General features: G+C 41.9%; 1 protein-coding gene across 3 annotated transcripts in view; it reads left to right on the forward strand.

Moving 5' to 3' along the window:
- Positions 1–6,656: 6,656 nt before the first annotated feature.
- TPCN2 (two pore segment channel 2) overlaps positions 6,657–23,756 on the forward strand; it is a 41,912-nt gene continuing 24,812 nt past the window's right edge. For 2 of the 3 annotated variants that reach the window (XM_067558216.1, XM_067558218.1), the window contains exons 1-7: positions 6,657–6,940; positions 9,510–9,574; positions 11,471–11,547; positions 12,299–12,476; positions 13,292–13,408; positions 17,629–17,735; positions 20,737–20,809. In XM_067558216.1, the coding sequence (XP_067414317.1) occupies positions 6,808–6,940; positions 9,510–9,574; positions 11,471–11,547; positions 12,299–12,476; positions 13,292–13,408; positions 17,629–17,735; positions 20,737–20,809 (750 nt within the window). In that variant the 5' untranslated portion in view covers positions 6,657–6,807. The remainder of the gene's footprint in view (positions 6,941–9,509; positions 9,575–11,470; positions 11,548–12,298; positions 12,477–13,291; positions 13,409–17,628; positions 17,736–20,736; positions 20,810–23,756) is intronic. The other variant, XM_067558217.1, reaches the window with a different exon arrangement.

A 23,756-nucleotide genomic window follows, 5' to 3' on the forward strand; every position in this document is an offset into this window, starting at 1 on the left:
TGTGTTGCCCTTACAGCAGACACTTTTAATTCAGCATTTACCAACGGTTAGCCCACAGTGCTATTAGCCATACCACCATTTCCCCCTCTCTTGCAAAGGGAAATAACTGTGGTCAGCAGTTGGCAAATGCAAAGTTAATCATGATCACTGTGTCTGTAACTCACCAAAGGGAATGTCACATAGTTATATCCAATGTTTAAGAGACAGGTGGAGAAAAGTGTTAGGCCTGATGCTGCTCCCTTGGAAGTCAATGGAAAATTTAATGAGAGCCAGTTCTGACCCATAATCAACGGGAGCTAACGCAGTGTTTCTATTGCCAAAATATATCAACCCTATTATCCCCTGTTAAAATGTCAAATTAAACAGAACAAGGTAACAGAACATCTTTCAAAATTCCAGCAGGTGACTCTTAGCTATTTTTTTTTTTTTTTAATAAATAGCATGTTAGCACCCTGTCATCATTTCTAATAGCTGAGTTCAAGTTCTGGCTTGCTTGGGCAGGGCTTGTTCTGAGCTGATTGTGGTGTAGAGAAAAGAGAAAGAAAAGGGGGAGAGATGGCAACTGACCTCAGATGTCACAATCCCATTACTTGTCAATAAACTTCTCAGAAGGCATAGCTGAGGGAACTGGTAATCATGCTGATCATGGGATACCAGTTGGTATTTAGTAATTGAGTGTTCAGACTAATTAAATTTTGTCTGAAGTTTTATCTTTCCTGCATATTTGCTCTTGCAGACATGTTCCTTTGATAAGTTCTTCTCTCTCTAGAGCCCTATGAAAACAACCATGTTGCCTCTTGGACTCATAAGTGATAATTCCTGAAGCCGGGTACACAGAACAAACCCTAGTCGAATGCCTGGAGCAGAGGTGTGGATTCCCTGTTCAAGTTAATGAGACTATGAACCTGAGTAATGACTGCAGCATCAAACCAGTGACTATGTTAGAAACCAGCACAATAGATGGGAAATTGAGGCATGCACACCTACTTTAATTTTTGAGTTTGGGACTGTGCCCAGGTCCAGGATTTTGGCTGTCCCATTATAAAAACCAGTGATGTGAAAAATTGACATCTGAATTCAGATCCTGAGTACACACCAACCTTTGGTTCAGGTCTAGCTTTCATTGAGATGTAATGTTTCTAACTATAAATATTTTGCAGTTAGAACAGTGACTTGTACATTAGAAAAGATTTTTATTGCCCAATATGCCCTATAGTTAAACTGTTACTCAGTAATACATCACATTATAATTTATTGCTTAATCTTAAAAAAATATTGCCTGAATGATTATTACACAAATTTCTGTTAGTTTTGGAAAGGTTCCCCCTCCCTTTTCCCCCCACAAGGCAGTAATTTAAGCTTAAAAAAGAGTCAGGGAAACAATGATGTCTCAAAAATATACACACGAATAGCCATAGTGGTACCACTGGGGATGAAAAAGCTACTTCTTCATAGTAGGATTTTAGCTTAAAGATTTTTGAGGCTGTCCATAGCAAAGTAGGTTTTAAAAGAATTGAAAAGAAAACTCATTTAAAAAATGGAAAAGTTTTTCTTTTTTAAAACAAATAAACCATCCCAACCAATTTTAAGTGAACTTTTGAGATGGTGAAAGATAGTGGCAAGATGATGCTAGAGCCTGAAGTAGTTCCACTGAATAGGTACAGCAAATAGAGACATTGCAAGCTTTCCCTTACTGCTCTGCAATTATGCCTCAATCCTGGCCTGATGGAATTGTCAACAAGGGTTGGGAGATAGCAAGGACTGCTTGGGCATGGAGACTGAGCTGAAACTGCCAGCCCTAGTGCCAATTACAATAATAATACCTGTCCACTAATAATCAGATCACCAGTTTATTTCAGTGGAAGAATATTATTAACATTACATTTTTCTAAAGCCAATTAGGAAGAACTAAGCACTATGGGTATTTATTTGGCTGTGAATCTCTAAGTACCTTTCTCAGACCTGAAGAAGAGCTCTGCGTAAGCTCACAATTTTGTCTCTTTCACCAAGAGAAGTTGGTCCAATAAAAGATACTTCCTCCGTCACCTTGTCTCTCTATTATCCTGGGACCAATATGGCAACAACACTGCAAACATAAATACATTATTAGACCATGAAAACTATACAAGAATTTTCTCTAAATCTGTCAGAAAAGCATTCCTCTAGATCAGAGGTGGCCAAACTTACTGACCCTCCGAGCCACATATGATAATTTTCAGAAATTTGAGAGCCACAAGACATGCATAACTTAATATAATACTTACTGTATCACCACTAATTACTGCTAGAGCTAAAGGCCTTGTGGGTCTCCATCCTGGTTGTAAGGAAATCTGGTTGATATGGAAATCTGGTTGATATGTTGTCAAGTTGGTATGGAGGAACTTGGTCAGATGTTGATTGATAAGGACTGCACAATGTTTTGATTCTATGAACTTCATCATGGAGTACAGTGATTCACAGCAGCATGTTGTGCTGAAAGTTGAGATGAGTCACATACTAGTGTTCTTGAGTTGAGGATAGACTCATATACTCTAAGGTGAGAAGGGACCAATATGATCATCTAGTCTGACCTCCTGCACAATGCAGGTCACAGAACCTCACCCACGCACTCCTGTAATAAATCTCTAACCTCTGACTGAGTTATTAAAGTCCTCAAATCATGGTTTAAAGACTTTAAGGTACAGAGAGTCCACCAGCAAGTTAGCCATGCCCCATGCTACAAAGGAAGGTGAAAAACCCCAGGAGCCTTTGCCAATCTGCCCTGGGGGAAAATTCCTTTCCGACACCAAATATGGCAATCAGTTAAACCCTGAGCATGTGGGCAAGACTCACCAGCCAGACACCCAAGAAAGAATTCACTCTAATAATTCAGAACCCATCCCATCAAATGTTCCCTCACAGGCCCTTGGCATATCTACCACCAGTAGTCAAAGATTAGTCAATTACCAAACTAGGCTGTCCCATCATAACATCCCCTCCATACATTTATCAAGCTCAGTTTTGAAGCCAGCTAGGTTTTTTGCCCCCACTGCTCCCCTTGGAAGGCTATTCCAGAACTTCAATACTTCGACACTTGTATACTAGTCATGACTACTATTCCACCATGTTTCTGTTATCCCTATAATATCTGGTTTCACTTCTTCTACCAGTAGCTCTAGTTCCTCTATTTTGTTACCCAGGCTCCTTACATTGGTATACAAACATCTTAATTTTAGCCGTTTGGCTTCGCTCACGTTCCTTACATGATTCGGCACAGTCATTCTACTGCTAATATCACCTATTAGGCTGGTATCTATGCTACCCTTCCTTTTAATGTCCATTCTGCTCCCCACTGCTGTGTCCTTTCTTACTTCATTTTCCTCCCTCTCAATGCTAAAATCAGGCATGGAGATTACCTGGGCATCTCCCAACCATGTCTTCCAACTCACTAGTTTAAAGCCCTGTTAATTAGTTGTGCTAGCCTCCATCCTAGAAGTGCATTTCCCTTCCTACTCAGGTGAAGTCCATCCCAAGAGAACAGTCCTCTGTCCATGAATGCCTCCCAGTGACCATACATCCCAAAGCCCTCCTTATAACATCATTGCATGAGCCGTCTGTTGATCATCAAAATCTTGTCACGCCTTTGTTGTCATCCTCTAGGGACAGGCAGAATCCCATTGAACATCACCTGAACCTCCATTTCCTTAAGAGTCTTCTCCAGTCTGGCATAGTCTCCTTTATTAAGTTCCAGCGAGAATCTAGCTATATCATTTGTACCCATATGAAGGACAATCAGTGATTTCTTTCCCGCTCCTGTTAGGATCCTCTTCAGCCTCAGGTCCACATCTCATATCTTAACACCCAGCAGACAGCACACCCTTCTGCTCTCTGGATGAGCTCTGGTTACAGGCCTGTCTGTTCTTCTCAGCAGGGACTCCCCAGTCACGTACCAGTCACCTTTTCCTGGTAACGGTGCGATTCTCCTGCCTATCCCCTGTTCTTTCTGGCTACAAGTCATCTCATCTACTATTCTCCTTTGCAATCCTCTGCAACCGTTCCTGTATCCTCCTGGGCTCTTATTTGGTGGTATCTCCATTGGCTCATCCACTCTTTGTATAGGACTAGCTGATCTCTTCTTCGCTGCCCTCCCACCATCAGTAACCACTTGCTGTGCCCCTTCTTCATTTTCCAACTACGCAAACCTGTTTCTGAGCTCTACTTCTCCTTCACTAGCCCATCTTTTCCTCTGCTGTCTGAAGACAGAATGACTTAATTTCCTGATATAATGTGCATGTGTGAGTTTCTCTTTCTATCAGTGTCACTATTGGGTTCACTCAGTAAGAGCAAAAACCAGTTTTGAAATTCTTTCAACAATTTGTATAGCTTTTTTAAAAATTTCATGTTAATATTAGTTCTAACCACAAAGTGTGTTGCATCGTAATTTATCTGTGAGCCGCATTTTAACTGTAAAAGAGTTGCATGTGGCTTGTGAGCCGTGATTTGATCATGTCTACTCTAAATAGTGCTTCTGTCATCTTTGCTTAGAACATGAATAAAGTGGCAAAAGGAAAACCCCTCTTCTTCCTCCATCATTAAAGAGGGGAGGGTATATAGATGTAGAAAAATGTGCAGGTTTTAAAATAAACAGACTGTCAGCTGTGATTACGCAGATTTATACTAACAGTCCATCCTAAAGAATATCATGGTTAAAGTGGATGTATGTAGTAATTTCTCCAAATGTTCTCATATAGCTGGAACATTTCTCTTAAATATTATATTTTGTTTATGTAAAATCAGTTCTTTGTTGATCTCTCAATTATTTTATATTACAAAATTACCTACATTTCTAAAACTTAAAGACTCTCCATCTCTGTTTTAAATCTTTAAGATACATTGTGGATTCAATAAGAACTATGCTGAGTCAGCTTTAGAAAACAAACCCAGTAATGTTAACCTTCATTTTATATTGCTCTTATAGACATATAGAACCTTGTTCAGATGAGACATTCTGTTAATTTCATTACACTGGACATATTGCCCATTGATAATTTTACTATAGTTCATGACATATTTTACCCTTTCCAAATTGCACTTGTAGTTGAAACTGCACAGTAAACAATTACAACAAAAAAACATTGTCACATTACAGAGCCATCTAGAACTTTAAAGGCATGCAATAAAAGGGAAACCTGATGTAATCTGTGGATGAGGTGGTGAGAATGGAAGATTTAATCATTCTGAATCACATGGCTTAGTGGAAAATACTTGTTTCCATGAAAACAAAGAGAGGGTTTGGTGGAAAGCGCAATTTCCAATGAACTCCTTGGCTTCCATAAATTGTCTGTTTCTAAAAAGCAATGTTGCAGGTAAGTACAGTACATGCTTCAATACATTTTATAATAATAACGAGCATAAACTCTTCAGGGCAGAAGCTGTGTTATCCTATGTGTTTGTACAGTACTCAGTGGTCCTGAGACTGATTGGGATTTATATAGTACTTTACATGTTCAAAGCACCGCCCATTTACCAACTTCACTAATTCTCAGAATACCCTTGTGAAGTGGGTGCACAAGTAGTTGGGTCTTTATTTTAGACAGTAAAAATGGAGACCGAAAGTGAGATGGCTTGGCCAAAGCTGTACAGTGAGTAGGTGGCAAAGACAGGAACTTCCAGTGCTCAGTTCTCTGGAAAAAATGTTATGGAAGATATGACAATTAATAAACAAGTGGTCACTCAGTGTATAGTAAATCCACTCTTACCTCATTTTATTGGATTCTACTCTAAAGAAGTTGGCCAAATGCCAGGTATCAAAGATTAGCCAAAGGCTTTCACATAGGCCCAGATCCTTAAATGTATTTAGGCACCTAATTCCCCAATGGCGCCTAAATATCTTTGAGAATCTTGGTTATAATTACTGCAAATGAAGTACTGGGCTGTCTAGCTATAGAGTGGGCTGGAGAGATCAATGGCAGCAGAACTACTCCGGGATTACTCCAGGTAATTTATTTGTACAGTTATGCAGTTTTTTAAAATTGGATTCTGATTTTTAAGACTGAGCTCACATCCAAAACAAAGTTTAAAAAGTCGCTAAAGCACCTTGGCTGGGTGTGTGAGTTTTCTGTTCTGTGTAACAGTGACTATACTACAGTGCTTTACAGACAATAATCACAGTAATGATGATGTGCTAGCAGCGTAGGCTCCAGTCCTTTAGATTTATAGTTCTGCTCAATATGAACCAAGGCAGCGCGAGTGACTGTGGGGATATCCACTCTCCTGTGGGCAGGGGAACCCGTGTCCTGTCCCTGCCCCAGCTGAAGGAGAGATCCTGGTACAGCAGCGATCACGCTGGGAGTGGGGTGACGTCCTCGGGAAGTGGCGGGGGGAGGGGGAGTCTCCAGGGCGTAACAGCAGCCACGGCCCCCAGTTCCTCTGCTCCCCTCCTCCCCTGGCAGATCCCGCAGCCACACGCTGCACCCAGGCCCCTAGAAGCACCAGCCGCTCGCCCGGTGTCTGGAGCCCCTGCCTGGCTGCGGTACCAGCGCTCCGCTCTCCAGCCGGGCGCGGAGGCCGGGGCGCTGCACTGCAGCAGGGAGTCCCGCAGGAGGCGGCCGGGCCGGAGTCCTGCAGCTCCGCGGGCTGCCGGGTCACGTGCCGCGGGCGGAGCCGGGCCGGCTCTCCGGGGGCGGAGAGCCCCGCCTGGCCCCGCCAGCCCCGGCGGGGACAGGGTGCGCTGCGCGTTGCCTGCCTTCCTTCTCCCGATGAGCCGGGCGGCCGCGGCTGAGAGCGGCTGCGGGGGAGCGCTGGGTGCAGCCGCCGCCGCTGCTATCCATGGAGGAGGGAGCCGGCACCGAGAAGGAGCCTTTGCTGCCTGCCCGCACAGCGGGCCGCGGCCACCCGCTTGGGGCAACCTTCGGGGCCGGCCCCTGCACCGACTCCGCGGCCTCCTGCACCGTCCAGGACGGTGAGTGGGGGGCGGGGGAGCCTAGGGCTGGTGCCTCGCAGCGGGGTCCCACTGGCCCCCGCAGGTCCCGCGGTCCTCCGCGGCGGCGTGCTCAGGGACCGGGCTCCGTAGAGTGGCCCCTGGATAAGCGCCTGCCCGGGTGGGGCAGCCCAGAGGAGGTAGCTTTGGCCCCGTAGAACATAGGCACTGCCGCCCGCCGTGGGGCTTAAAAGACCCCTTAGCTTAGCGATCTCCGTGCCCGGAGCTGTCGCCTATGCAGCCCACAGGACACGGGCTTCAGCGCCTAGGCCCTGCTGTAGTACAGAGACTTCAGGGTCAATAGTGTGTGATGCCTGTAATGATTGAACCTAAACTGAAGGATTGATTGTCTGCGTGGGGAAACGGACGGGCTGGCTGGTTGTGGAATGAAGCGGGCGCACCATAGTAGCTCCTCATCTGGGCACTGTGTTCTGGATTAAAGGTGACCTTATTCAGGAACAATTCACCCCCCTTTAGAAGTGCACTGTTTATTCCAGAATAAAGTGTTTATTCCTGAATAGGATGTTCACATAGGAAGCTATTCCAGACTAGCTGTTTTGGAATAAACTAGTCTGTTAATTTCCCAGTGTAGACAAGCCTTGGTGTATCAAGGTTAATGCCCATAGTCTGATAGTGTATTTACGTAGCTGGCATGTGGATTTGATTTGTCACATTGCATTACTTAGCTGTATAGGCCACTGATTTATTTACCTACTTGTTTTGGATGAGCCTAGTTGACTGGGGTTAATGAGTGAACAAAAGGGAGAAGATTTGAGGCTTAAACTGTTTTCACTCCTCCACCCCTCTGCATCTTGTTACTTTCTTCCATATTAAGAGCTAAATGCTTTTCCATCTCTAAAAAGATGTATAGAATTCTTAAATGGGCTTTTATGTTGAAGGGATGGTGTCATGTGGAAAATTGTATAAACCAAACTTCACACTGTCTTTAGGCTGGGATTTTCAAAGGATCCAGAGGGAGGTGGTGCTTAATTCCAGTTTGAAATTCAATAAGAGTTAGGTGGCTAATGCCATAATGCTTATTAACTTTCAGTAGGAATTGAGCACCTAACTCCCTTAGGCTTCTTTTGAAAATCCCAGCCTTAGATCACAAGCTTTTTATAGCTAGAACTTTTATATAATTGTTTGTAAGAGGCCCAGATTTTATTATTAACTGAGTAGCACTCTTGAATTGAATGCTACTTTCTCACTATAGTGCGTCTACTCATGATAAATACTACTCAGTATGAGGGTGGAAGAATTGGGCCCAGTCATGTCTACAATACAGATGTTGCTACAGCTATGCCTTTGTAGCACTTGTGTATAGATGCTTCCTACATCAGTGGAAGGCATTTTTCTATCCCTGTTGGTAATCCATCTTTGCGAGGAGCTGTGTAGCTAGATTGACGGAGATATTCTTTTTTTGACCGAGCTGTCCCTAAGCTGGATGTTAGGTTGGCATAGCTATGGTGCTCTGTGTATAGTTTGGGTAGACGTTGGTGTCCATCCTTTGTTGTGAAATGTGCTGTGTAAATGTAAGAATCTCATACTTTATTTGAGCAATATTGTTCATGTTGGCCCCAGAGTTACCCATGGTCTGCACAAATTTTATGACCCCTCATTGAAAACATTTGTATCAGAAATAAGGAAGGTATTAGTCAAGGTGTTAGAAAGGTGCTGTTTACTCTAAAAGAACTGTTACACTGTTACAAGCATTTTAAATTTCCTGAATTAATCATTTTTTCGTGTCCCTCATTTTGGTACACTGCCACACATTGCATTCCACGTTTAGACCTCGTCAAATTGAGAGGCATGATTCTTTGCAATAGATGAGATATTTTAGGGACGTAGTTCGGACAAATTTTGTCCCAAATTTAGGTTTTGGAAACATTTCTATTGGCCTTAGGTTTTGTAAAAGCTTATTTTTATATAACATCTTTTTACATTCTGATGGGGAAAGGTTGCTCTCCGCCCACCCCTTCCCAAAACAAATGACTGTAAATCTTATAACCCAAATACTTTGCTTTAGAAACAGGCTATAGAAGGACCTGAAACTGAAATTGACTATAAATAGACTAATCTATGTTCCTTTTAGAATCTGTCAGAGAGGCATAAGTAAACACATCAGAAATAGTGAAAAGAAAAGTAGATTTTTTTAAATTTCATATTCACTGAGTGAAGGTAGTGTTTGTATGATAGGAAAGGAAGCTTCGTCTCTTCATACTCCATGTTCAGAAACATGACAATTATTTGACCATCATAAGCAAGTTGGTGGGCTGAGACCTCTGCATATTGTGCTGACTTTTATTGTCTCATTGTTTTTGTGCTCCCCTTTCTGTCAGTATCCCCCTGTTGTCTCTTGTCTTATACCTAGAACGTAAACTTTTTGAGGCATGGATTATCTTTTTGTTCCATTTTTTTGACAGCACCTAACCTAATAGGATCTTGGACCACAACTGGGACACCTTGTTGCTAACATAAATAATAATTAATAATTGGTGTTGTACGCTTTGCTCAGGTATCATAAATGACCTCTATTTCTTTTAACCTACAGCTGCTGGAATTGATCATGATCTTTACATAAACCAAGCTGTAGTATTTATTGAAGATGCAATACAGGTAAATAGAATTTGTTTCTTTTTTACTGTGACTATAGTGCTGTATATTTGTTATATGTCATAATTGTTAGCTTTGTTGTGTAATTTGAGGTGATGAGATTAAGCAGATCAGTCTTTCAGCATAAATTATACATTGAAATGTGCTTAACTTGATAGAGTGAAATCTTGTTTATGAAGCAGAATGGAAATTCCAAATCACTACAGTGTAATTTGCAAGTTCAGTTATAATGAACCTTTGCTTAGGAAAGTCATGTTTTTCACAGGATAATTTAACTACAGGAAGGTTCCCCACTGTATTATAAAATAGATGGTATTTCTGCCATAGATTTGTCAGAAGACAGCTGTCTTTCAGCGTGTTATTTTAAAAGTTCCCAATGCTGTTACTAACACAGATCATCTGAGCAAACCCTGTAACTTGGATCAAAACCTGTCTACATCCTGTAATTTAATAGTGGGTGAACTTTAAAGTTTAGCTTCAGACAAACAACCAAACTTCTCTAGCTTTATCTGAATTTACTATCTCTTGAAACTCCCCTTTGTCCTTTTCCCCCCGCCTCTTCTCTGCATGCCATCTTTCAAAATTTCTCTGACTCCTGGTTACCTCCATGATATTAGTTGAGAGGCCTTAGGTCTGGAATTCTCTTGTTGTATATTCAAATACAGTGCACCCTGGGGCTTTCCCAGGAGCAGATGTACTTCTGAAAAACCACTAGATCTCATAAGATATGAAACGCTAAGGTGGGTTTTGGCAAAAGCAGGAGATCCGTTGTGAGGTGTGGCTGCTACTTGCTTGAACTTTAAACTGCTTTGTTTGATTATATGGGCTGAAATTTAGGCCAGCTCTTATTTTCAGAGTCAGTTTGTTCCACATTTACTTTACTTAGGGTTTTTTGAGCAAACTTAAATTGAAGGAATGCTAAATAAGTGAGGTAAATGACTGGATATTATTAGACTTGGTGTAGAGTTTAGTGGTAGAGCAGGGAATTACAGGTCAGGACTCCTGAATTTTGTTTCCTGCTCAGTTACTGACTATTTAATTAACTTACCTCGGCCCATGCAGCCACTCTGTGCCTCAGCTTCCTGAGCTATAAATGGCAATAATGATGCCTGCCTCATATGGGCATTGAAGTATAATGTATGTGAGTAACATGTTTTGAGGTCCTTGAGTGAAGAGATCTTTATAAAAGTGAATTCTTTCCCATTGCACTTTTCTGAGTCTTCACATGTGTGCAAACTAAGGGGTAATCACTGGTGGACTTCACTTTACGCAAGCCGTAATTTGGCTTTTTTAGTAGCCTCTATGTCAGGGGAGGCCAAACTTACTGACCCTTGAAGCCGCATACAAAAATCTTCAGAAGTTTGAGAGCTGGGGTGTACCTGTTGAACCTCAGGGCTTCAGCCCTGTGGCAGGGTGGTGGTGCTCGGCGCTTTTTTCCCACAGGGTGTGCCTGCCAAGGTTTCAGCCCCGCTCCTGCTGAAGCTCCAAGCCCTGGCAGGTGCCTCCCACTGGGCAGAAGTCCCGAGACCTCCCCACCATACAGGGCTGAAGCCCAGAGTCCCAGCAGGCGTGGCCCACAGGGCTGAAGCCCCAAGATCCTTCTCCCTGATGGGCAGAAGCCTGTAGCCTCACCACCCCACTGCAGGGCAGAAGCCCTGAGCTCCCCACCCCAGTCTGGTAGGTGTGAAGGGGGCTCTGTGAGCGGCACTTTAACTGTAAAAGCTGAATGTGGCTCGCGAACTGCGGTTTGGCCACTCCTGCTCTATGTCTTAGTGTAAAGCTGAATGTGTCCAAAAAATTGAGCTGTCTTAGGTTTTAAATAGCTTGATCTCTCTCTTTGAGGTGGAGACCAAATGCAGTGTCTGAATTACCTTTTTTATGCTTTGCCCCTGCCTCCAGTATCGTTCCATAAACCACCGTGTGGACTCCAAATCCCTGTGGCTTTATCGATGGTATTATTCAAGAATTTGCCAGTGGTGAGAACTTGGTATTCTGCTCTTCATGTCTGTCTAACTTAGCAGTGGGTTTTGAAATGACTTCTTCTCTGTTTTTTGTTAGTTTGAGTAGCTAATATAATAATTGTTGTTTTATGCCAAAACAAACTTTTCTAGCAAATCAAATTGAAGAAGAAATCTGAACATGATGAGAATGGAAAGTACTGAGTATTGTATAGTCTCACTCATGTGGATGGCTCTGTTGAATTCCATGGGGCTAGTCATAGAAATAAGGACTATTTGCAGGATCTTACGCTAGATTATACACAAACTTGTATTTGTTATTAGCATTTAATTAAGCGCAACAGCAATTGTGTGTCTTCTAGTTCATCTATTTCCAATGGGTGCTGTTAAAAGAACATTTGCCAAACTGTGGTATTTGGTTTGAGGCCAGCCTTTTTCATTCTAAATGCAGACAAAACGTCTGGTACTGCATTGGGGTGTGATACAGTGCTTTCAGATGGTGTCCACTGTACGCATTAAGTTTAATACCATTATGAAATGTAATATCTTTCTGATAGAATCATAGAAGATTAGGGTTGGAAGGGACTTCAGGAGTTCATCTAGTCCAACCCTCTGCCCAAAGCAGGGCCAACCCCAACTAAATCATCCCAGCCAAGGCTTTGTCAAGCCGCACTTTAAAAACCTCTATGATACTATGATAAACTCACTTAATTTTGTGATCAGTGTCTACTTCCTTTTATTCCCGTCTTTATGTTCCCCACCCTTCCAGGATTTTGAGTCTCACCATTACTATAATCCTGGCTCTGGCTTTCATTGAAATCCCTTCATCGCTTACTGTCACATCGGACGTACGATACCGCAGCAAAGCCTGGGAGCCTTATTGTGGCCTGACTGAAAGTATTGAGCTGCTTTGCTTCCTTGTCTTTATAGCTGATGTCTCTGTGAAGGTGAGCAAAGGCCGTAACCTGTATAGTGTAAAAAGAGCATGTGTGCTTGTTCAGCATAGTTCTGGTAGACATGGTCAAAGCAATCTGTCTGTCCCTCCTTTATATTTTAGGAGTTGGTGTGATTTGAAGGGATTATTCAGGTTTCAAATTTGGGTTGTTTGATTCTGCCTTAAATTTTGGAAAAATGCAACTTCACTTTGATATATAAAAACAGTGCAAAACCACTTCAAAATTTGGAGATACTAATCATTCATTTCCAAGAAATACAGCCATATTTCCTTAAATTCAGGCTACTGTTCACTGAGAGTAAATTAAATGATAATTGTGTTGCTAAGGGCCAGATCCTGCTGATCTTATTTGGCCAGGTATTCTTGCTATTAGTGTTAGAGTTGCAGAATTGGGCCCTACATGATCCAGCTTACTCAGATTCATAAATCAATTTCTAATGTTTCAACCCTTAGATGCTTCCTATTTTTGAAGGATCAGCATTTTGATCACTAAACAGACATTTACTGTGTGTGTGTGTGTGTGTGTGTGTGTGTGTGTGTGTGTGTGTGTGTGTGTGTGTGTGTGTGTAGGTCTACTCAAAGGAGTGAGGAGCACTTGCAATTTCCGTTGACTCTTATTTAGTTCTGCTGGTAGAAAGAATTCTAGGATCCTGTGTAAAGTTTTTTTCCAGATTGCATGGGAAATATTTGCAAACAAAGACTTAAAATTAACAAATCTTTGATTGTGTATTGTGGTCAGTTTCCTTGTCAGTCAGGTCCCCACTCAACTTGTTATGGTTTAACAATTACATTTTGTTTGTCTTCCAGAGTTATTTAATTGGTTGGGAAGAATTTCGGAAAACCAAATGGCTGCTGGCTTATATCCTGACACTGGTTGTCTCTCTTACCGACTGGACTGTGTCGTTGAGCTTTTCTTGTACAGAGGTAAAAACTGTTCTCCCCACCACCATCTCCATCCCTCCCCCAGACTACCAGCAGGCTAGTGGCTGGGAGGGAGTTGAAAGTGTTTAGAAGGGCCTGTACAGTGTGGTGTCTAGTGCAGGGTGGGGTATCTTGCTTTTATTGTCTTGTGTTTGCTGCTAGAGGGAGCATAATGAGACACTGGGAAACACCTGCTGTAGCAAAGCTAGTCTCTAGGGACTCTTGATTTGAGTTTCTTAATAAAGGATATAATGCTGTCTGTAAAATTAAATAAAGCTTTGCCAATATAGTAGTCTTTGTGATAATTTGAATGGAATAGAAAATAATCTGGTCATTAGCAGAAATTTAATTGTACAAGATTGAGAGTATAGAGTTTTCATATGGATTTAACTGTGTAGGATTTAATGAACATAGCTGCCCCTAGCCAACCCTCCCTCTCAAAATGTAAAGATAAATATATTGACAAATTCAGAGGGAGTTTGTCATTTTAACCATGTGACTTCACAGGAGTAATATGATCCCAAATCTTGTGACATGTTTCTAAACACACGCATCCTAATGATCGTAATCTCACCTTTCACTCATCTTCCTCCACTGTGCAACAGCTCCCTTGGCTGTAAATAACTCATACTGAATCATCATCGTCATCATCATCATCAATGATTACAAGTTATTCAAATGGTACAAATGTACAGGAAGAGAATGAGGCTGGAGTTCTGCATTTTGCTGCTAATTCAGAGTCCTGTGCCAAAGCCATTGTCAAACACTCTCTTCCCTCCCCACCACAAAGCACATAAACCTTTCTTCAGATCATTTGCAGGAGCAGCCATAGGTTTGATGCAGTTGGTGCTGTCAGTGTCATACTGTTAGCCTCACAATTTTGTAATGCATATTTTAGTAACCAAGATACTGGTGCAGGGGCAAAGAATTTTAAATGTTGAATGAACATAGCATCTGAACTTGCATATGGAGCAGTAGTGTTCTGCTATAGCCTGCCACAGCTAGGTATCTTAAATATAGCTGCTTTTTTCATATTTTACTTGAGAGACAAGGTAGGTGAGGTAGGTGAGAGACAAGGTGGGTATCTTTTATTGGACCAACTTCTGTTGGTGAGAAGCACAAGCTTTTGAGCTACATAGAGCTTTTCTTTAGGACTGGGAAAGAGAGTCAGAATGTCACAGCTAAATAGGTGGAACAGATTGTTTAGTATAAGTGGTATACACACGTAAGAGACCATTCAAGGTGAAGTGGGCAGTTAACATCTCTGCAGTCATAGGACTAAAAAAGATAGGATTAGTAAATTACTGATTGTTGTAGTAAACCATACCAGTATCTTTATTAAGTCTGCGATTTCTGTTGTCTAGCAAAGTTATGAATGAAAGCTCCCCGGCTCTTCTTTTGAAGGTGTTGTGCAAGTTTCCTCTGAGAATGAGGACTGAAATGTCAGATATGGAGTAATCGTTTTGTGAAGTGTGACCCATGGGCGATAGGGTGTTTTTTTCTTTTATCATTTCCTGTATGAGCTCTATATCTGACTAATCAATACTCATCTGTAAAGGAAACTTGCACGACCCTTTCAAAAGACAAGCCTGGGAGCTTAAATTCATAACTTTGCTAGACACTAGAAATTATGGGCTGAACAGAGGCACTGGATTTATGGTTTACTACGGCAATCTGTAATCCACTAACAGCTGCCCCAGTCCAGTTCTTCCTTGTCTCCCCAATGACTGGAAGGATGTTAATGGGCCACTTCACTTTGAATGATCTCTTGAAATGTGTGTTAACTACTTATGCTAGACAATCTGATCCACCTTATATTTAGCTGTGACATTCTGAGTATGTTCCCCAAATCTGAAGAAGAGCTCGTGTGAGGTCAAAAGCTTGTCTCTCACCAACAGAAGTTGGTCCAATAAAAGATATTACCTCACCCACCTTGACTCACTAATATCCTGGGACCAACACTGCGTACTTTTTAGATAGATTTAAATATAATAATAATAACAAAAAAGGCATCAGACCAAGCACCTGGTTGAGGGGATGAGATAAATGTCTTGTTTTAATTTCTTTGGTTGTTGCTGCATCAAGTTAAGTAGCCTCTTTACAATATTGGCTAGCAACTGCTTCTCTAGCTAGACGATTGTTAATATTTAGGCTTGGTCTGCACATAGTTTTTGTATAATTTTAACTCTTTCACATAGGTGGGTGATTTTTCTACTGAAACAGTTAAATCTGCATAACCTGTAGTGTGGATGCGGTGATACTGGTCTAAAAGTGCCTTCTCCTAATATAACCTATTCCCCTTCTTTTATGGGAATGTGATATGCAGGGATAAGCTTCTTTGTACTAGTATAACTACATCCACACTTGGGAGGTGGTGGTGGACTTGTACTACTTCCACTATACTGGTATATTTTTTGTGTATAGAAAAGCTCTTGAGGCAAACCAATAATCTATCTTTTCCTATGCACCATAATGTATAAACCCTGGGCCTATCTGTCTATAAACTAAACAAAACCAAGTGTGTCTAAAATGGTACATTTACCTCCATTCCTCATCCTTGTAGTGATCCTGCTAATTTTTCAGTAGTCCAAGGAGTTCTTCAGCAAAAACAGAGAAGTAAAGAATTAATATTTCTAATGTAAAAAAGGTTTGGGGATGGGGAAGCGAAGCAGAATTAAAAGAGAAATACAGCATAGGAAGTTTTGGCCAGCGTTCACATATAATAAAAAATCAAATGACAAAACTAATTTCCCCTTTGAAGATCACTTAAAAAATTAAAGAATTTTGTTTTTAAAAATATTTATATGAAGGCTGATTTAAAAAAAAAAAACCCCAAAGCACTACTTTTCTATAAGTTGCTTTCCCCTGTGTGCAATACAATTTGCCTTTTGCTTGCAGAATAAAACTTTGTAAAATCATATACTTGGTAAAGGATTGAAGACTAATGGTTAGAACAAGGGACTGAGTCAAGAATCCTGGGTTATGTCATACTCAGCCACTGATTCACGCTGTGTTCCAGAACAAGTCATGTGTTCCTTTAGGTGCTTTTGAAAATTCCACCCTTAACCTTTGCGTGCCTCAGTTCCATGGTTGTGAAATGGAGCAGATGATGATTAGGTGACTTTCAAGGCTATTGAAAATTAATTCATGAGTGTTTGTAAAGCACACTGAGATCCTTGTGCACAAGGTGCCTTAGAAGTACAAGGAGTTTTAATTGCCGTCAGTTTTTGAATGACTTTCGGACCAGGTTTAGCTGTTGCATAATAAAAATTACTTTTATGAAGTGTCCTTATTTCTGGGGGCCTATATTTTTCTTAATCTTTTGTAAAAACAATGAGATTCCTGTAGCACTTTAAAGACTAACAAATTTAATTTTTGCAGACATAAGCTTTCGTGGGCTGTAACCCACTTCGTCAGATGTAAGGAATAGAAATCAAATAGGGGGTGTATATATATATATATACATCTAAGGGTAAAGGAACAACAACGGGGAAGCAAAGTCCGTTCAGGTAGAGTAGTTGAGGCCTAATCACAACCATTGATTAGGAGGTGAGAATGTGTGAGCAGTGACAATTACTTCTTGTAATGAGATAACCATTCCAAGTCCCTATTTAGACCCAGTTTGATTGTGTCAAGTTTGCAGATGAGTTCCGGAGAACACTTCAGTCTCCCAGGACACTCTGTAACTGACTTGAAAGTTGGTATACTTCTACAAAAAAACTTCAAAAACTGACTTCAAAGAGAAACTGCAGAATTGGAACTCATCTGCAAACTTGACACAATCAAACTGGGTCTAAATAGGGACTTGGAATGGTTATCTCATTACAAGAAGTAATTGTCACTGCTCACACATTCTCACCTCCTAATCAATGGTTGTGATTAGGCCTCAACTACTCTACCTGAACGGACTTTGCTTCCCCGTTGTTGTTCCTTTACCCTTAGATGTATATATATACACCCCCTATTTGATTTCTATTCCTTACATCTGATGAAGTGGGTTACAGCCCACGAAAGCTTATGTCTGCAGAAATTAAATTTGTTAGTCTTTAAAGTGCTACAGGACTCTCGTTGTTTTTGCTATATACAGACTAACACGGCTACCCCTCTGGAACTTTTAATCTTTTGTGACGCAAATGCCTGAAAAAAATTAGCGGTATCTGCTGTGTGAAACTTCATAGGGCTCAATACCAAATCTCTTTTTTTTTTTTTTTTTTTCCCCACAGACTGTGAGAATAAGACGAATTCTCCGGCCTTTCTTTCTCCTTCAGAACTCCTCTATGATGAAAAAGACATTAAAATGCATCAACAGCACTCTGCCAGAAATGGCAAGGTAGGTAACAGCACAATAATTTCTCTCAGACTAGTTGCAGCCTGGTACCTGAAGATGCCTTTTAAGTAGTCTTGTTATTCTGGGAGAGTGGAATCTGGACAGGTTCTATGTTAAGAGAGACCCACTAGGTAAACGATTAGCCACTGAGCAGATGAAAGGAAGTTCCTTACAGGAACAGGCTGTGGCCTACGGATAGCTGGAAAAATTAGCTATGAAGTAATCTGAATGTTATTCTAGTGGTGATGTGAGCTGCTTCTGTTCTGTATAGGTTCTCTCATTGCGCTCATCACCATAGTATTTGAGTGCCTTCTAGTAGAGCATTAAGCTATGTGGCTAAGGCTTGATCTACACTACAGAGTTGAGTAAGGGCTAGTCTACACTTAAAACTTTCAGTGGCACAGTTTGCTTGTGTAGCTGCATTATGTCGATGGGAGAGAGTTCTCCTGCTGACATAATAAAACCACTTAAACGAACGGTGGTAGCTATGTCGGCGGGAGGTGCTCTCCTGCCTGCATAGCGGTGTCTACACTAGCACTTATGCAGGCAAATTTATGTCGCTCGGGGTGGTTTTTTTACATCCTTGAGCAACAAAAGTTTTGCCAGCAAAAGTGCTAGTGTAGACAAGGCTTAAGTGTATACACTACAATGTTGCTCCCACTGATGTAAGTCGCCCACTACCCCGACCTAATGACTCCACCTCCACGAAAGGCGTAGTGCTTAGGTTGATGTAGTTAGGGTGATGCAGTGTCTGTGGAGACACTGCATTACTTACATCACCTGTGGCTGTCAGCCCTGCTCAGGACTCACAGCTGGAGCCGCTTGCCCCAGCGGTGGTCAGGTCAGAGGAGGTTCCATTTATCAGCGCCTCACAGTGCCCCACGCAGTTAAGTTGGTGGAAGCGCTTCTGGTGAGGATGCACACCACCGACAGAGTAGGCATAGTGTGGATATGAACCACTGCAATAATTATTGCAGTGGCTGTACGTCGACCTAACTTAATTCGATTTAATTTGGTAGTGTAGAGAAAGCCTAAGTCTGTGCCTGTCATGTAGTGTTTGTTTTCTCAATCTCTCCTGGGGGATAGGCATGTGCAGTGGAGTTTTGTCTTGGTAGGATTTTAGGGTTCTTTCGGTGGGTTGATTGTTTTAAATGTGCATGTTACTATGCTTTCCATCTCAATGGGCTAAGGTTCTCAAAGGTCCACTTCCATTCTGGGATCTTGAGACCTGGTGACTGTGGACCTTATCCTGAGAGTTGTGGGTATGATCACTTCTCAGTATCAGGTCACTTGTCTATTGTAAGTCTAACCAGGAAGCATGTGGCGCCTCTAAAATGAGCAACAGTACTGATGATTTGTGCATGCGAACATGTTTGTCTCTTACACTTGTATGTGATGCATGGCACTCATACCAATCTTCTTATATTGAAAATACTATGTACATTAATCCTCATAACCCCCTTGCATGATGGGAAACAGGCATCATCAACTGGTTAAGTGACTTGTCCAGGACCCCTGAGCGATTCTGTTTCAGACCTCTGAGTAGAACTTCGGGAATTCTTGGCTCCCAGTTGTAAGCTCAAACCATTAGGCTATCTTTCTCCCATGATGCATTTATTACAGGGTGCTTTAGTTCAGTATTTTCATTCTTGGAGCGCATTAGCAGTACAGAAATCAAATTGTATGTTCTTATTAGAAGCCTTTAACTAGAAATCAAAGTAAGGGCTCAACCACAACCACACAGCGTGATGCTTTCTTAAAGAGGCCTGTACCTGCGCATGCATGTATATGGTATATAGAATTTGTTGTTTCCCCTCACACCTCTTTGATTCACTCAGAACATATTAATCTTAAAATCGGGTATGTACAAACCCACTAAGACTATATATTTTTGCCAAAGGTGTCCATAAGGCCCTGTGCTATAGAAATAGTTCTCATAATTAAATGACAGAAGATTCTGACCCTGATTCTAGAATGCATTTAGATGCATGCTTACGTCCCATTGAGTTCAGTCTTGCAGTCAGTTTTGATTGAAGTCAGTGACACTTTGACCTGGTCTACGCTAGATAGTTTTGTGTCGACAAAAGGTGACTTATGTCGACAAAACAATCCTGGTGTACACACTGCAACCACCCTTTTGTCGACACAACTGCCCTGTTTTGTCGACAAAATAAAACTACCTTGACAAAAGGCGTAGGGCTTTCGTTGGCAGAGGTAGGGCGAAACAGTGTCAGTGTAGACACTGTGTGCCCTTAGAGTGGTGGAGGGGTTGTCATACTTGTTCATTTCACTGCTCTAGAAATTGACAAGTGTGGGGGCGGGGGCTGGAGCCTGGCTCCACAAGCTGCAGGGTTCCAGCTGCGGGTTGTGGGCAGCTGCTGCCTGTCTGTGAGCCCGGGCAACCCTGGCTCCTAGCCTGGGCAAGCCATGGGAAGCTGCTGCCCGATTGTGACCCCTGGCACGGGTGACTGCAGTCCTGCTGGCAACCCGGGTGCGGTCAGCTGCAGCCCTGCTGCCTCCCAGCTCCTGGCTGCAAGCTGGGACCGGGCAAGCCAGTGGGGGAGGGCTGCAGCCGGTTCCCGCCTGGGAGTGGGGAAGTCCCTGCATCCCAGCTGGGATCAGGAGTGATGGTGGGGCAGTCGGTAGCATGTGGGCTCCCAGAAGGGAGCTGGGAGAGCCATCTCTCAGCTCCCCCCCCCTACGCTGCCCCTTAGGTCGGTGGAAGTGGTCCTAGTGAGGATGCACTCCACCGACCCAAGGAGAGCAGTGTGAACATCAGCCACCCCTGTAATTATAGCAGTGGCTGAAAGTTGACATACCTTATGCCGACAAATTTCTGTAGTAGACATAGCCTTAAACACATGCTTTTCTGAAGGAGGCCCGTATAATTTGTTTAATTACCTTGCTGTAGCTTTTTAAACAAACATTGATTTCATTTAGGACTGTGTCCTGCTGTGGTTTAGCATAAGAACTGATGTTGATATATATATTTTCTCTCTGATAGTGTTGTTCTGCTACTAGCTGTTCACCTGTGTCTTTTTACCATGTTTGGCATGCTGCTGTTTGCTCGAACAAAGGTAACTAATAACTAACGTTTATGCTATGACAAATCCCAGTGTTGTTTTTCTTGCCTGCGTGGCTGTTGCATATGTTAGTTGTCTGACTGAGCCAGAGAATCCTGTGCCCCAAGAACAGATAGTTTCCCAACCTTCTTTGTCAGAACTCTTGGGATAAATTTTATAATCTCTTACAGGAGGGTTGTTTTTAGAAACTGAATTACAAAACGTCCACAATATGATGATTGCTGTACTATATATGTGAGAATGCAATGGAAGCTCACTTCCAAACCAGTTTTACAGTCTCTTTTTTATCCATCTCAAAATGCCATGTATCTGAAACTGAACTTTGTCTTCGTTTCTGAGCTGTGACTACACTAACTTCCCTACCCCACACCTAAATTTTCCCACTGTTTCTTTCTGTGATGTATTTTTTATCTCTTTGCCTAGTCCTAGCTAACACGGTGATAAAAATGTCGGCAGCATGAGCTGCCAATATTGTTACATTTGATAGAGCTAACTGATATTATGAGACTTAAAGTGGGAACAGAAAGTGTAGTCAAGGCCCAAATATCCCCGTCCCCCTCGCTTCTCTATTGTTGTGGATAGCTTTCTTTTCTGTCTCCCACGCTTGCAGTGCTGTCCGATTTAACTCTTTTTTTCTCTTTACTGTCCCCATTGCTCATATCCTTAGCCATTCCTTGATTACTTTTTGCCTGCATTGTTTTAATCTTCTCATCTCTAGACTATTCCTGCTCTCCCCTATATCTGAAATGCTGCTGCTAAAGTCATCTTTCTGTCCCACTGCTCTGACTATGCCCATTTTCCCACATCGTTTTATTGGCTTCCTGTTTCTTATTGCATCATATTCTAGCTTCTTGTCCTCTCTTTCGAGGCCTCTCCTTCTAGATCTGTGCTCCAATGCTCCCCCTAATTTGTTCTGTGCTTTTCCTCATACTGTTGTCCTCCTTCATTTCTGCTGCACCCTACACTTGGGACAGTCTCTGGTTTTCTTCTTGATGAGCATCTTCCTTTACATCTCTTCTTTCAGGAATTCTTTCCTTATCAGTAATTTCTTCACATCTTCCCTTCCATTTACTTTTGTGTCTCATCTTTGTTTGTCCGTTCTCATTTAGATAAGCTCTTTACAACTAGGTAAGTGTGTTTTCTGCCCTCAAATCGCACTATGTAAATAATAGATTTTTAAATTACTTGAAACAGGGCCTTGTAGTGTGCGTGTATGTGTGCATGTGTGTGTATGTGTGTGTGTAGTTCCATACCTCTCTTTGAATGATATCTTGCTTATGTCATCCAAAGCTATTTTTTTCAGTAATTCTCTACTGATCCAGGGGGCTATATATTCTTATATTTGTGTTCTTAAAGGTCAGATCATATTTAAAATGTTTTCACACGAACAGGGAAAATATTCATTAAACCCATTCAAACTCTGCCTCCCTACTTGTTTCTTGGTGATATTTCTGATGACATCAGAGTTTATAATCCTGCAGTCAATTAAGGGAACCCAAAGTGTGGTCTGAGAGTCAAGTGCAGTCACTAGAAGCTTAAAACACAGTCTTTATCTTCCAAGTGCGGTCTATAGAGGTTAATGAGTCTAATAGCCAGAGTTTGTGACTGCATTTCCTTTATAATGGTGCTGTAAGTGCCTTGTTCTTTGTTTTTATAGCTATTTTGCAAGTCACACTATTGTATGTCAGTAAAACCATCTGTAATTAGTCCCTGGATAAGGATTATGTTGATCAGCTGCTGGTTTTACTCAGCCAAAAAGCAATTTTGGGGAATATTTCCTGGAAGTTTCAAGTACTTGAAAATAGTTGTCTGAGAATGTCTAAGATGTTGCCATTCAAATTAGACGTGGCCTTCTAACCAGATGTCATTGGGTACATGAGTGTCAAGCAGTTTGAGCACCCCCTTCTTTTGATGCTTCATATCAGTCAAGCTATAAAGTTACCTTCTAAACAGTAAACAGCTTCAAGCTGTCAATGATTTCTTCTCCCAGGGCCCCAGTGGCTTGTATTATTGCCTTTGCCATAGCACAGTAGTGCGTCTACAATATGTTGTGACTCTCCCCTTGTGTTGCTCTTTCACCTCCTCTAAAGTAAGGGAAAATAAAGAAAGGAATAGTCTCACTTTCTCACACTTGCCAAGCCTGTAGTGTTCTACACCGAAAATGGACTTAGAAGGTTTGTCACTAATCATGTCCTGTGTAAATTTGTTCTTGAGCTTACTTGAGTTCATTTAGAAATGACGTGCCCAGTCTCCAGGTGAATGAGTGTAAGAAGGTCTATTTTTAGCAATGGGATAAGCTACTAGACAGGACTGGGAGATGTCAGAGGATCTCTGTGCAAGGCCGTTGGGGCTCCCTCCAGTGTGAAGACTGCGATCGTGACAGCTGTGTTTGAAAACAGTTCTCAAGTTGTGCTTGAGGGCCTTTTTCAAACACAGATGTTACTAACATGGCTTGTTCTTCAGTGCGGATAGGGCCCGATAGTTTTTCAACATACTGAGTCTTGGCTGCCCATCACTAATAAGACCTGTTTCTGTCTTGTATTATAGACATAATCTGTTTTAACTGTATCCACAAATTGTTCTACAGCTTTGCAAAAGTCCAAGGCTATGACTTCGTTTGGAATCATTATTAGTTTCCCATCTGCATTATAAGATAGAACTGTATTCGTGTCTGTGGACTGTGTGGTAATTAGCTTCCCCTACAGACTTGACTTTTGCAGTGTAGGGAGGGCCTAAGATGCTACTGTCTGCATTAAGGTCTCCCTATGGCCATGTTTTTATCATACTCCGAATCCCATTCCCTTTGATGCACCGAGCTGCTCTCTGAGCTTGGAGAGGATGCTCTTTTCATCTTTGTGCCATTTTCAGAATTGCTTGAAATTGCTACGCTCCCTCTTTGTGGCATTATCTTCCCTAGGCTTTAGCCAGACCTTAGTCCTGC

The sequence above is a fragment of the Emydura macquarii genome, unplaced genomic scaffold (assembly GCF_026122565.2).
Source record: "Emydura macquarii macquarii isolate MOO-44397 ecotype Brisbane River unplaced genomic scaffold, CSIRO-AGI_Emac_v2 contig_1876, whole genome shotgun sequence".
Classification (NCBI taxonomy): domain Eukaryota; kingdom Metazoa; phylum Chordata; order Testudines; family Chelidae; genus Emydura; species Emydura macquarii.